The sequence below is a fragment of the Sphaeramia orbicularis genome, chromosome 10, assembly GCF_902148855.1.
Source record: "Sphaeramia orbicularis chromosome 10, fSphaOr1.1, whole genome shotgun sequence".
NCBI classification, from domain to species: Eukaryota; Metazoa; Chordata; class Actinopteri; order Kurtiformes; family Apogonidae; genus Sphaeramia; species Sphaeramia orbicularis.
This window is the reverse complement of record NC_043966.1, coordinates 23,865,040-23,878,364: the sequence shown is the minus strand read 5'-3', so window position 1 is coordinate 23,878,364 and position 13,325 is coordinate 23,865,040. Positions and strand designations below refer to the sequence as shown.

The 13,325-nt window shown below is 38.3% G+C and overlaps 1 protein-coding gene across 1 annotated transcript in view; it reads right to left on the bottom strand.

Moving 5' to 3' along the window:
• dlg3 (discs, large homolog 3 (Drosophila)) overlaps window positions 1-13,325 on the bottom strand; it is a 108,643-nt gene that overhangs the window by 32,117 nt on the left and 63,201 nt on the right. Inside the window, 6 exon segments of the mRNA XM_030145096.1 lie at window positions 162-306; window positions 1,584-1,720; window positions 2,457-2,626; window positions 4,363-4,487; window positions 5,743-5,793; window positions 6,278-6,331. Of these exon segments, the coding sequence (XP_030000956.1) occupies window positions 162-306; window positions 1,584-1,720; window positions 2,457-2,626; window positions 4,363-4,487; window positions 5,743-5,793; window positions 6,278-6,331 (682 nt within the window).

Genomic DNA, 13,325 nt, shown 5'->3' with positions numbered 1-13,325 from the left:
GAACGATCCAAGAATGCATACCACGCTTACACAGACCTTGACGTATAATTTACCCTTTACCTCAAACTTTACAGAAATATACTCAAGGATCTGTCAGTTTGTGAACAGGGTTTGCACTGTAACCAGGACGACTACAAAAGTGAGAAGAGGTAGATACGTACTGCTGGAGTAGTCTGGAGGAGCGTACATGTCATTGAGATGCACAGGCCCTGGTTTGGCCACCTTGAGGTAAACCATATCGGAGGTGTTCTTCAGCGCCGCCACTGCCTCCTCATGACGCACATCCTGGAGCACGATGTTGTTCACCTGAACGCGACGAATATTGAGAAGAGAGGAGGAAAACTCTTTGTATCAACACCTGAAAACAACAAGTCAGTTTGCTGTGCAGTGACAACATCATGCATCACACCAGCAATCACACCAGCCAACACAATAATGAATCATAGCCTGAAGGTATTATGAGATTTCAGTACTTCTAACAGCAGAGGGGAAGGTTTTGTGTATTGTGTGTGTAATGCAGCGTTAACAGAGTTCAAATCAGTAGGTAGAGGTTCTGAAGATGCTCACTTTTTTTTCTTTGGAAATATACTGTCAGTCAAAAGTTTCTATTTTAACACCTCTGTTAAAATCTGAAGCAATGTGCACACGGCAAATAACCAGCAATAACCAAACAGAGGCAGCAAGAAGATCTGAGAAATGTTTAAATGCACATCAGACGAAGAATAATTTTGCTGTGTACAGTAAATGATGCAGTCTGCATGTTTTCAACATATCAGTGGCTGTAAGAAAAGCCACTTAAACATTAAATATCCTCTGATTATTTAGACTCAGTGATAAAAGATGTAGGATAAAGTTGACCGACAGTGTATAGTTTGTTGTGACACTGGTTCATTGAAAAACTGCTGCTGGATTTCCTAATTCAACTGTTAAGTTGTTGATGGAATTTTCTCTTTGTGTTTCATTCCATCCAGATGCACAGTGAGGGTCGAGTGCATTTACTGTGTGTTAAAAGTGGATGTTGGACTAATGACAGTGATTAAAATCTTGATATTAAATCATAGCTAGTGTTGCTAAACATTTTATTAATCACTGAAAGAGGTTTATTTGTTGTATAAAAATAATTATAGCATATTGTAGCTATAGTTATTCACAACTTTCCCACATAGTTTGAAGTGATTATTATTATTTTTTCTAATTTATAGCCAACTTACACAAATTTTTATACAGCATTTCTCACTCTTAAGCCCAGCAGATGGACCTTTTTCACTGTCTCATGCTGTTGCACAAATGCTGTAGTATAGATCATGTGAAAAGCCGTAAAAGATGATGTGTGTTGTTCATCTAACTTAGCTTAAAATGACAGGAAGGGCCCAACAACAGGATAATGGAGTGTACTTTACATGCCTGACGTCCCTATATGAAGTGTCATTCACTAAGTGGTAGCGATGGATATTGGTTATTGGTACATACTCGACTGATTTTTATGCTGACATGTGTTACACTGGCCAGCAAATGATAGAAGTAACTGACAAGAATCTACTGTGATGTGATTATTTAAATATGGGACTGAGTAAGGCTCATACAGCTAGCAGGCGGTCTCCGGTTTGCAGTCGTCCATCTTTTTGGGCAGCCCCTCCTTCTATGATCTTGGTAATGTAGATGCTGTTATCTCCAGGGATGTGCTGGTTGCCAATCCCTCCGGCGATGCTGAATCCAAGCCCTGGGTGGGAAATACACATTGTGAGATCATGTTAAGAATAATCTTTGACACATTTTTTTGACATTTTGTATATTTAAAGGGTACCTGTACTGGTCATGCTTACAACATTAATTGTGCTTTGTGACTTACTTATAAGCAAGAGAGGTGCAAATTCAGAAAAAAAAAAAATCACCATAAATGCACCACCCTGGACCTTTTTATTGCGTGAATTACAGGCAGGGGCAGAACCTATGGGGAGCAGACATTGTCGGTCGGAAGTGACGTACCATTGTTGTTTCTGGGTGATCGAGTGTGAGTAAACAAGCAGCAGTCAGTGAGCAAGGTTGTTTGCACTTGTTGTTTGTGCAGCCGTAAGCTTAGCATTCTGCCTTTGTCCTAGGGACACGACCCAGCACTGGCTGATAATGTGTCATCTTGGACTGGTGTCTACTGCACAAGATCAGTGACCAGTCCATCGCAGCCCAGGTAATCGGACAAATCAATGAGGCTTTGTCACTACCGGTGCTAGAACAGCCCGTAAAGGAGGCAACATGTTGCTGACCGTGACGTACTTGACAACGGGCTATGATGAAAGTCACCTGATGGAACCCCTAGTATTATATGTGATCTTTTGAAATAGCGAGCAATGAAAATTCACTACAGCTACCCTTTAAATCTGCTTCATCTCTGTTTAGCAGTTGTCTTATTAAACATATATAATTTCAAAACAACTCCAAGTTCTGGATGTGGTCCTGACCTTTGGGCCCCTTCAGCAGATTGACCTCCAGGATCGTTTCGGGTGGGGCCTGCCTCCGCCGGACAAGCAGCCTCACCACAGGCCCCGCCTCCTTCAGGGCCTCCACTGCCCGGCTGTGAACCACCTCAGACACGTCCACATCGTTCACACGCAGCACGCAGTCATTCACCCTGTGGAGGATCACACAGACCACCTTCTTAGTCAACAGCAAGTGAGATGGTGACTCAGTGGAAACACACTGGAAAATGTACAGTAATTAGACGCCTTCAAAGTGCTTACAAAACCATCCCTATCATAATTACACTTAGGTATCATCACCGATTTCCTAAATTTATTCAGTTCAAGTCCTCAAGGTCCCAATCTGACTCGATTCAGTACCGATTCATGAAGGATACATCAGGTACAATACTCATTCTGCTCTAATATGAATGAGATTCTCAGAGGAATAATGCTGTAAATACCTCTAGTCTGTTGCGTTATTAAAAAAAATTGAATGTTGAAATTGATTGACCCTGAAGCAGTTACATTAATGTACTTCTTATTTAACATGAGCAACAAGTGCCAGTATGTGGTATCTTTAGTGTGAGCTAACTAATGGGATTAAAGTTGAGGCTGTTCTCATCATTTGAAAAGCGCATATTAATGACCCTTAAACACCTAAACAGCTGCCCTGGAAATCTTTGATAACTTTTAAACTACCTATCAATACATTGAATTAATTCAGTTCAAATTCCGTTTCCCAGCTTTTCACTGGCATCAGATATAACCTTTGGATAACATTTGGATGTTCAGAGGGTCCTTAAACAAAACACATAAGCACCATCATGATCTGCAACACATTATTAATTAAAAAAGGCAATTTTAACCAAAAAAAGGCCATGATGTCTGACAAATGTCAGTGATTGTAGATGCCACTTTTGTTTCAGTTTTCTCTGCTCTGATATACCAAACTTTGAATTTACTCTTTTAGTTCAGGGACCATATGCAGCCCAATTTGATCTCAAACAGACTGGAGTAAAATAATAGCATAATAACCTATAAATAATGACAGCTCCAAATTTTTTCTCTTTGTTTTAGCGCAAAAAGTGAAATTAGCATGAAAATGTTTACATTTACAAACTATCCTTAAGCAAAAAATGGGAATAACCTGAACATCCATGAACAACCAGAAATATAGAGAAAAATAAGTGCAATTTTAACAATATTATGCCTCATCCTATCATTTACACATGTGCATTACAACTTATAGATGATAGTGGCTCTACAAAGGTACAAAATATTTAGTAACAGGCATCTGGTACTGAAAAATATAGTACTTAACTTTATGATCAACACAACTTGTCAAAACTCTTTTGATAGTCAGTGTCTTCTGTGCAATTTTTGGACTTTCCAAATTTAGTGGGCTGTATGTTTGACACCCCTGATCTACATGATCAGTAAATTAAATGTAGGAAAACACCTGATTTTCACTGAACAATGCAGAGGATCAAATAACAATTTGTGATAAATCACTTAGGAAAGGTCAGATGAAGAGATAAAGTTACCACAAAAAATTAGTTCTTAGTCTTGAAGGATTAAAATAAATCAATCTCTGGATTTTATTAATCAGTATTAGATGATTTAAATAAAGAATAATCTGATTAAAGAGTGAAATACAAAGGCTGTCTTGATATTTGGATATGTGAGGCTTTATTTTTCCAGTGAATTCTAAGTTTGCGGAAACACACAGAGCCTGGAGGTACAGGGCTGTCAAAACTCATCCCACACAGATCATCATGGCAGGACAGAGTGTGGTGAGTGTTAAGAAAAAGAGTGCACAGGTTAGAGAAGAGGGACGGATCGAAGAGAGGACAGAGAACACAGAGGAGCTCAAAAAGACAAAAACCAAGCGATAAGGAGAACTTACCCCAGTCTTCCGTCCATAGCAGCTGCTCCTCCGGGGATAATCTTGGTGATGAAAATTCCTGGATCATCAGGAATGTGGGGATTATCTATTCCTCCAGCAATGCTAAAGCCCAGGCCAGAATTTCCCTGCACACATGATATGATTGGCATTTTCAGTAAAATAAACAACACACATCCACTCTGAAGTAAGTGATGGAGTCAATGTGGGCTCAAGGTCAGTACAATGCGGCTCTTAAGTGTATTGGTATATCAGAGAGACATGTGATCAATGCAGACTGCTCCAGAAATATCTCTCAGCACTTCTGATTTTTTCATGGACACGTGTGTGTCATCACATGTGACAAATAACAATGGCATGTTTTCCATTAGTCAAGAGCACTTCATTGAAAATGTCACGCTTATTTCTTCTACCCACAAAGTGGCGTTGGTGGTGGAACTGCCCCGTGTCCGCACTAAAGTAGATTTATGATCGAAAGTGAAGATGAGTTTAGAAGCGTCATTTCTATTGCATGATACAGAGCTTCTCACTCTCTGCAGGAGACAGACACTACCACCTCCCATCCTTCCTGTCCCTGAAATGACAGAGGACCATTTGGATCCAGTGGGTCCAGGCACAGTGCATCTGACAGCCATGGCCACAGAGACAGGCAGCAAACAAGACAGCTGAGAAAAGACTTCACTTTATTATTTTCTATAATTAATGAGCAACAGTCGCAACAAATTAGGACAGAGGGAGGTTGAGGCCTCCCAGTGAGCTGTTCTGGAGCCAGGAGGAGTACACTGGGCCTTACCACCAAATGCTACACACCCACAGACCTCTTCAAGTGTGACTTAGCATAGTTTATTTAAGCTTTCTGCATGCAGAAATGCCACTTAGAGTGGAAGGGGCATGGAGATACTGTGAATGTATCATAGGTTTCGAGGTATTCTATATGTGGGAGGAATAATGAGAGCGAAAACATATAGCTCTGCCACTACAGGCTGAACCAGGGCTGACAAGTGCAGTGGTGCCTGCTGAACAATTGAAGAGGAGAGCACTTTACATTTCTGGCGTCTGCTGATGACATGTGCATCAGGATTATGTAAAAAGCTATGCTTCACCGGCGTTATTCTGTGCTCATACTCACATGAGACAACACACATAAGACTTTGTTACTGCAGTGATGTAACAGCTGTAACTTCACTTAACACACACAATCTTACGGTTTATGTTTCACATATAAATTTACAGATGAACATTTTCCCTTGGTTTTCATGCTCTGAATGAGAATACACAGGGCTGCTTACTACCACCTAGTGGGGAGAAGCCCATCCACAATGCAGACAATACATTAAAGAGGAATAAAAATAGAAAACAGAACTGACAACTTGTAAAACTCACCCTCTCTAGAATGATCTCTTCGTATTTATACATCCCATCACTCCCATTTACCTGTCAAATAAAAAACACAACAGTTAATTACATCACTGAGTCTGAATTATGTCATGATCTAAAAATATAGTGGAGAAAAAAAGCACAGCAGCACAGCATGCAATGTTTCTGCTAAATCCTTTAGCATATAAACAGTGTAGAACTATGCGCAGGCTAAGAACAGTGGAAAATAGGATTACTGAGAAAATATACAAAAGATGCATTCACCAGATTGTTTTGCAAACTAAAAATATCAGTGGAATTATGAATTGAAGTCCGTGCTACAGTCAAAATCGTTTTAAAAATGCGTCAGAATGGTGATTTCTTGCAAAAATGCTGGGTTAATAAGGTAATGGATGAAGGTCCACATGGCAAACAGCATGTTGCTACCAGGAGGAGGCCGCTTCATGCACACAAACACACCGAAACACACTCACGCTCAGATGCAGAGGGAGTGTGAATGAGAGAGATGTATACTGTACAGAGAGAGAGAACAGATACTTACATAAGGGCCTGCATCTAGTGAGTCTGCGTTGACGATGATGGGGGGAGGGTTGGCCTGTGAATATGAAGAGATACATATTATCTCAGAGTGTGAGGCTGGCAGCACACAGGCGTAACGCAGTAAACACATACTATCACTTGGGAGCACAGTGAAGGGATGCCATGGGAACAGTCAGAGGGTCTCTGTGGGGCTGAGACTGGGGGGGAAAGGTGTGAGGGCTGCGAATGAGGACTGGGGCACAGAGACCGTTGCTTATTAACCGCCACAGCCAGACGTCCTGCGGTCACCTCATAAAACAAACGGCTTGTGTTCCAGCTGTTTACACCCCATCAGCCCCCACTCCTTCACTTTCACTTTACACACTGGAGACATAACACCATGTAGTATCACATGAACAATGAAGGGTTTTACACAGCAGACTACTACATGCAGGACTTGAAGAATGCTGAGGCATATCGAGATGATGTACAATATAGGAGTCATTTTTATTTGCATTATATGAATTGCATTGAATGACTTTTAGATGACAGATTGTAATATACCTTTATTATCAATATATAAGTAAAATTCAGCTAGCAGTTTTGGACTATATTTTTCTTTTTTTCTTTACGTCCTTTAGAAAAGAACACACCTTTACAGTAGCACCAGTGCACTATTATCTTCTATGATTCAGCAGTTACTAAGCAAAAAAAAAAGTAGTACCAATGCTCTGCACTGCTTAGTTACACTGTTACCCATGAACATATATATATCATACTGTTCATCTCTGACAGTCTTGCACTGCAAAAATCAAAATCTTACCAAGGGTACTTTTCTCATTTCTAGTCAAAATATCTCATCACACTTAAAATAAGACATAATCACCTAAAGAGTAATTTTTCAGTGAGATATAAGAACTTATTTTTAGACAATAGATCTTGAAAATCTTATTTCAAGAAATTTTATCAAGCTAATTTTCACTTGTTCCATTGGCAGATTTTTTTTACTTGAATTAACCCAAAAAAATCTTGAATTAAGCAAAAAATCTGCCAATGGAACAAGTGAAAATGAGCTTGGTAAGATTTCTTGAAATAAGATTTTCGAGATCTATTGCTTAAAAATAAGTTCTTATATCTCACTGAAAAGTTACTCTTTAGGTGATTATGTCTTATTTTAAGTGTGATGAGATATTTTGACTAGAAATGAGAAAAATACACTTGGTAAGATTTTGATTTTTGCAGTGTGCACATTTAATATCTTTTTTAATCTCAGGCACTTTTGCACATGTCATATACCATTTATATCTGACAGTTTGCACAATTACCCCGATATTGCTCATTTAGGTAAATATATATTTTCTCTTCGTAGTAGTAGTTTATGTATTTTTTAAAATATTTTTATGCTCATTTTCTTTTGCACGCCATTCTTAAATGCCACATTGTTTTCTTTTGCTTGTTTTCAATTTATTAGTTAAACCTTAAATTCTCTTGGCATTCTGTGTGGATGGCAAAGCAAGATTTTCATTGAACACGGAAACCTGTTTCTTTACCGTACTCATGACAATAAAACACTTTGAATATTGTTGGAATAAAATATTTTCACCTCTTCTCATGAAATGATTGTGACAATGTGATTTATTGTTGATAGATAAAGTGAAACTGGGACTCAGTATGTAATCATGGCACCTGGTCAAAGGTGATACTGATGTGTATAAATAGGAATAAAAAGAGGAATGTGTCTGAAAACAAAATTATTCCAGCTTTATGGGCATCAATGTACTATCAAAAATCAAACAGACCTTCCTGTTTTATACCAAATTTCAATAATTAAAGAGGAAATCTCAGTGTCATTGCATGAAACATTCAGGAATGTCTTGCATTTTCATATAGAGAAGATATTATATAACAGACATCTTCAGGCTATTATTATAGAACTGTTTTAAGTGCATCAAAACGCAAATGAACTGAAAAATAAAACTAAAGACCTGTGCTTTGTTGTGATTTGGGAAATTTGCACTGAAAGTTGTATTTTTTTAGGCAGTAGTATTGGTACTAACATGTTTGAATGATATACAATTCTAAACCAAATATTATTATTATTAAGTATTTACTGCCATTCTGGATTCCTTTGCTTTTTTTCCAGAACATTTTAACATTTCACAATATTTTAAAGTGGAATCAAATTACATAGCCACTGATATGGTTGAAATGTTTAAAAAAAAAAAAAAAAAAAAAAAAAAAAAAAGCTTAAATCAGAGCATATTTAAGATTTAAGACATGTTTTTAATTCACATCATCACATGAGTATTTCAGGAAAAACACTTTGCAGTAATATCTCAAGCCCTTTCCGTATTGATCCATAGTATCACTTACCATCCTTCAAACAAATAATTAAACACCAGCTCTTCTACATATTTAGTTACACAGTATAATTAATTTCCCAACTCATCTTTATTGTGCCACCTTGTGCTTTTTTATCCCTTTTTTAGGTCGCAGAAGAGCCAAGGAGACCTGAGAAGAAAGCTGATCGTGTATAAACATAGAGGCAGGAGAGTAAAGGAGACCAGTTGGTTGTTGGTCGGCCTTTGTCTCGTTTAGCTGACTGACTATCTACTTTTTATTGATTTGATTGAGTCGTGTGGGTGAGGGGATGCTGACAGCGCTGCTTGGGGACCTTACACTTCCTCAGGTCTAACACTGAGAAGAAAATCACTAGCTGCCTTTCGTGTCCTCAGCCTGCTTTGCATTAACCTACCTCACCCTCTCACCTCTGCATTCATTTATACAGATACGTTCTGTGTCCGACCAGACGATCTTCATTTTTTTTCTGAATGGTCATCATGAAGCTCAATCACATAGTGTGGACAAATTATTTTTGATGTAGAATAAATGTGACCAAGACGCCAAAAAACATTAACAATAAGATACACAAATGAATATTCTTGGATTATTTTCAGGGTCTTCTTAACTAAATGAAATAATAATTTTACTTCAGCTTAGTCTTCATTCTCAGTTTAATCTCAATCTTTTAACAGACTCCTGCAGCCTTACATTATATTGTAATAAAATACTGAAGCAATAAATCCATTTACTGATTACTCAAAATGCAATGACAGTAATTTAAAAATGCCAACATTTTCAGTGCCTGCTTTTTCCAAATGGGAAAATGAGCAGTTTTTCTGTTTCATATCTCTATATCCTGAATATATGATAGTTATTAAATGTTTATTGGACAAAAACTACAGATTTATAGATGTAATATTGAGCTCTGGTAAACTGAAGGGACATTTACTATTTACTGACTTTCTGATTTTTAGAGCTACAGAAATGATTACAAAATGCATTCTACTATATGCTGATTCACAAATATTAGCATTGATGGACAGTGGCTGCTATGCTGGGACAAAACCAAAAAATGCTGACATGTTGACAAAAAACAAAACAATTTTATTCATCAGGGCAAAACTAATAGAAAAGGCTACCACCAAGTATGCTAATTTACTGATCATATTTGATAGTTATCCAATCAGGACTGTGTAATCAAAACACTAAGGATGGATACATTTTTTAACATTTATTATTGATTATCTGCAACAGTCTTTCTGTTATTTCATATTTTCATCACAACCTTGAGTTTTGCCCTCATTACTTAGTGCTAATTCTGATCTGGTTATTTTATCCATTAATGTATGTAATCTACACTGTACTGTGTTACTGCATTTGTATAATATTACATACACTGTAACAGAATAGCTTTATCTACATCCCACATCTGTGTTTAGACATCCTTTGTACAGTTTATTTCCATCTGGGTGTAGTTACTAATAAAGCATCTCTGAATACTCTTAAGAAAATGTTTTCAGAATATGTGAAGCTGTGATCAGTCTCCTCAGAACAGTAGATTGACTCTTTAAAGTTCTCATCCATGGCTCAAAATCAGTCATTACTTCACAATCTGCATTTCTGTTAATATTTTCTATTTCTTCAGAGTTTTATTGGTAACGAACACCGCTCTCCAGATAAACAGGAGCTGTGGAGTTGACCTGCTCCACTCGGCGGTGATGTGGTATGACTGTGGACAGCTGTGGCTGCAACCCCCCCCTCCCAGTCAGCACAATCAGGCCTTCGCTGTAATCTGCATATGGACCAACAGATGCTCATGTCTGTGCTTGTGTTTGCACACTTCTCATGAATGCTTTCTACCCCCCCCTCCCTCTTCCATCCTCAAAACTCCCATCCCAAAATCCTGCAGAGGGTTTAGCGGTAAAAGCGTCCATATTACGGGTGGAAGTGGCAGCCGCATTAATCACAGCCTGATGTGAATGGGGACTGTGCACCTAGAAACCAAACCATACAGTAAGCAGCACATGAAGCAGTGATGAAACACAGCCTGAGGGCAACACAAGGGAATACTTGGCTACTATTGTCCCCTGGTGACTGACAGATTAAGCTACTGAATCCACTACTATGAGACCACATGTGACAAAATACACCTGTTCCAGTACAACGCTTACAGTGCTTATCGTAAGTATCACAGTTGACCAACGCTGCCCAATGAGATCAGTGAACCTACAAGTACAGCTGAAAGACAATAAACCCATCAGTCGTAGAAAACAGCAGTATTATCCTAGTATGGGATTTCAGCGTAATCCCTCTATCTGAATCTCACATAACAAGCAAACAAAAAGGAATAATGGAAGATAATCTCAGCACGAGTAATCTCAACATGAGTTTAGCAATTGATTCAGGTAACTTGGATTAGATTGGATTACCTCCTCCTCCTTGGTCTCCTCATTTTACCCCTACGCTGACCTGCAGCCCAGATGGGGAAGACAGCTGATTAAAGACCAAAAGGCATGATGATCGCTGAGGTTTATGAGACATATTGCAGCTCGGACAGACTGATGTCTGCTATAATGGTACCTCTGAGGACAGGCCGTCCTCTGAGGGAAACACCGACTTATTGAAGTATCTAGATTCCTATTCTACTATATGCAGGAGGATGAGAATCGGAGGTCAAGATGAAAACAATATTTTACAGATTGATGTAAACCCTGGAGGAGATGTGCATGCCTGTCTGTCTTTTGCAGGTGAATATGGGTCAAGGAATTCGAAGCGAAGGTGAAGGTAATGCAGTTAAAGGTTGCAAATACAGAAGCAGAGGTGTAAACTTGATTCTGGAGGCTTGCATTTGAAATATTTTGTGAGTTACAACTGACCAGACTTTAAACTCAAACATATTCTGTACATTTTAACCTGGTAAATTATTGCAAAAAATAAGCAAGGAAGAGATGGGCCTTGCATAGCAGCACAGCATGGAATTTTAATGATAAAGATCTGGTCTTGGAGTTCAAAAAAACAAAAACAAACCCAAAAACATTAACTGCTTTGAGAGGCAACTCATGTGCAATGTCACTTTAAATAACTGCAACGACTTACAATTCAGTTTTGAAAGAAGTAAAACATCACTTGAGTTGTGCTTTAATCTGATCTGATACAAACTATGGACTTCCTCCAATAGACATATTGACACTACAAAAATGTAGACAAATGTGGATAATATGATCATCTGATTCTAATCTGTAACATCTGTCAGTAAATGCATGGTATGTAATTTCTGCTTCTTCATCAAAACTACAACAAAAGATGTAGATGTAGATGTGAAGTCATGGGAATTACTGTTTCATCATTACTTCAGACAAACTACCTACATTAACACTGTATTTACATTGTATTTAGTGATATATATTCACATTATGTCATTTAATGCTACTGAAAAAGTCACAAGTAAAGCTTAAAAACATTTGTAAAAGGGCCATTGACTGGACCATTACACTGAATAAAATTTGAGTTTGAATGAATGACTGAATGAGTCAATGTTTTATTTCGGAAATGTAAAAAACCACAATACAAACACCAACAAAAGAAAATGCCTCAAGCAAATAATAACCAGAAATCCAAAACAAAAAAGAAATTCCTATTATTATACAAAATAAATACTTCAAACAATTTAAGTGTTATTTACAAATCTGAAAAGGAGTGGGAGGTTAACTTTATTTGATAAGATGTATGTAGAAGACCAAATAAATAACATAGTCCTCATCGCTAGAGGGGATTGAAGGCCTAAAACTGAAAACACACACTGTCACTGCTTTCTCCTCTTGATCCAAATCGTAAAACCTAATGCCATTACACGTTGCTTTGGAAAAGAGTCATCACTTCTCCAAGCATCTTAAGACAGAGTAGAGCAGTAGAGTCACATCTGACTGAATCTGAACAGCGATCAGTAATTACAGTTATCAGTCACATATTTACCTGTGTTATTAGTTGCCAAAACCTACAGAGAAATTAAAAGAAGCGGGTAGAATTCTTGTTTCCTGTCAGACCACTGGAAATACAATAGGCTGAGGGGTAACTACAGAATTTTTGCCCAATTAAACCTAAAAAAGCCTATTAAACACTAAAACTTCAGTGCTGAAATGTCACATATAGTTTGTTTCGTTTCTCTTCAACCCACCTTTAATGCAGAGTTCAGAGTTAAAGTAGTTTTGGCACTATGAACATTTCTACACACATGCTCGGTCATGAAAGCAAATAAAAGTGGACACAAAGACCTCTTGTGCAGACAATGACAATGAGTCCAGACTGCGTCCCCAGCATGACAGCATTACAACAAGTCCCCGCTGACCACCAGGAGTGATGAAAATTCACTTGCTACAGTGCTTTGTATCTCTCACTCCCTCGTCTCATTCATCCATCTGTCCATAATACTCCTCAATTTCTTATTCATCAATCTATCGTCTTGCTCCTCTGTCACTTTAGATTGTATGTCTGTCTCTTGTCTGTCAGCATCGGGCCGGATGTGTATCATGTCCCTCTGGCACTGCACCACACAACACTTACTTGGCTGCAGACCCTCGGGACTGTAAAGCTACAACTGAACCTTGGCAAGTGCAGGGCACAGGCTTCATCCAAATTGTTAAATAATCAATGTGTTCCCATGGTAACCAGCGCTTGCACGGTATTGGCCAGCAGGCTCTCATAGCCACCTCCCCCTGCTTTACCTCTCA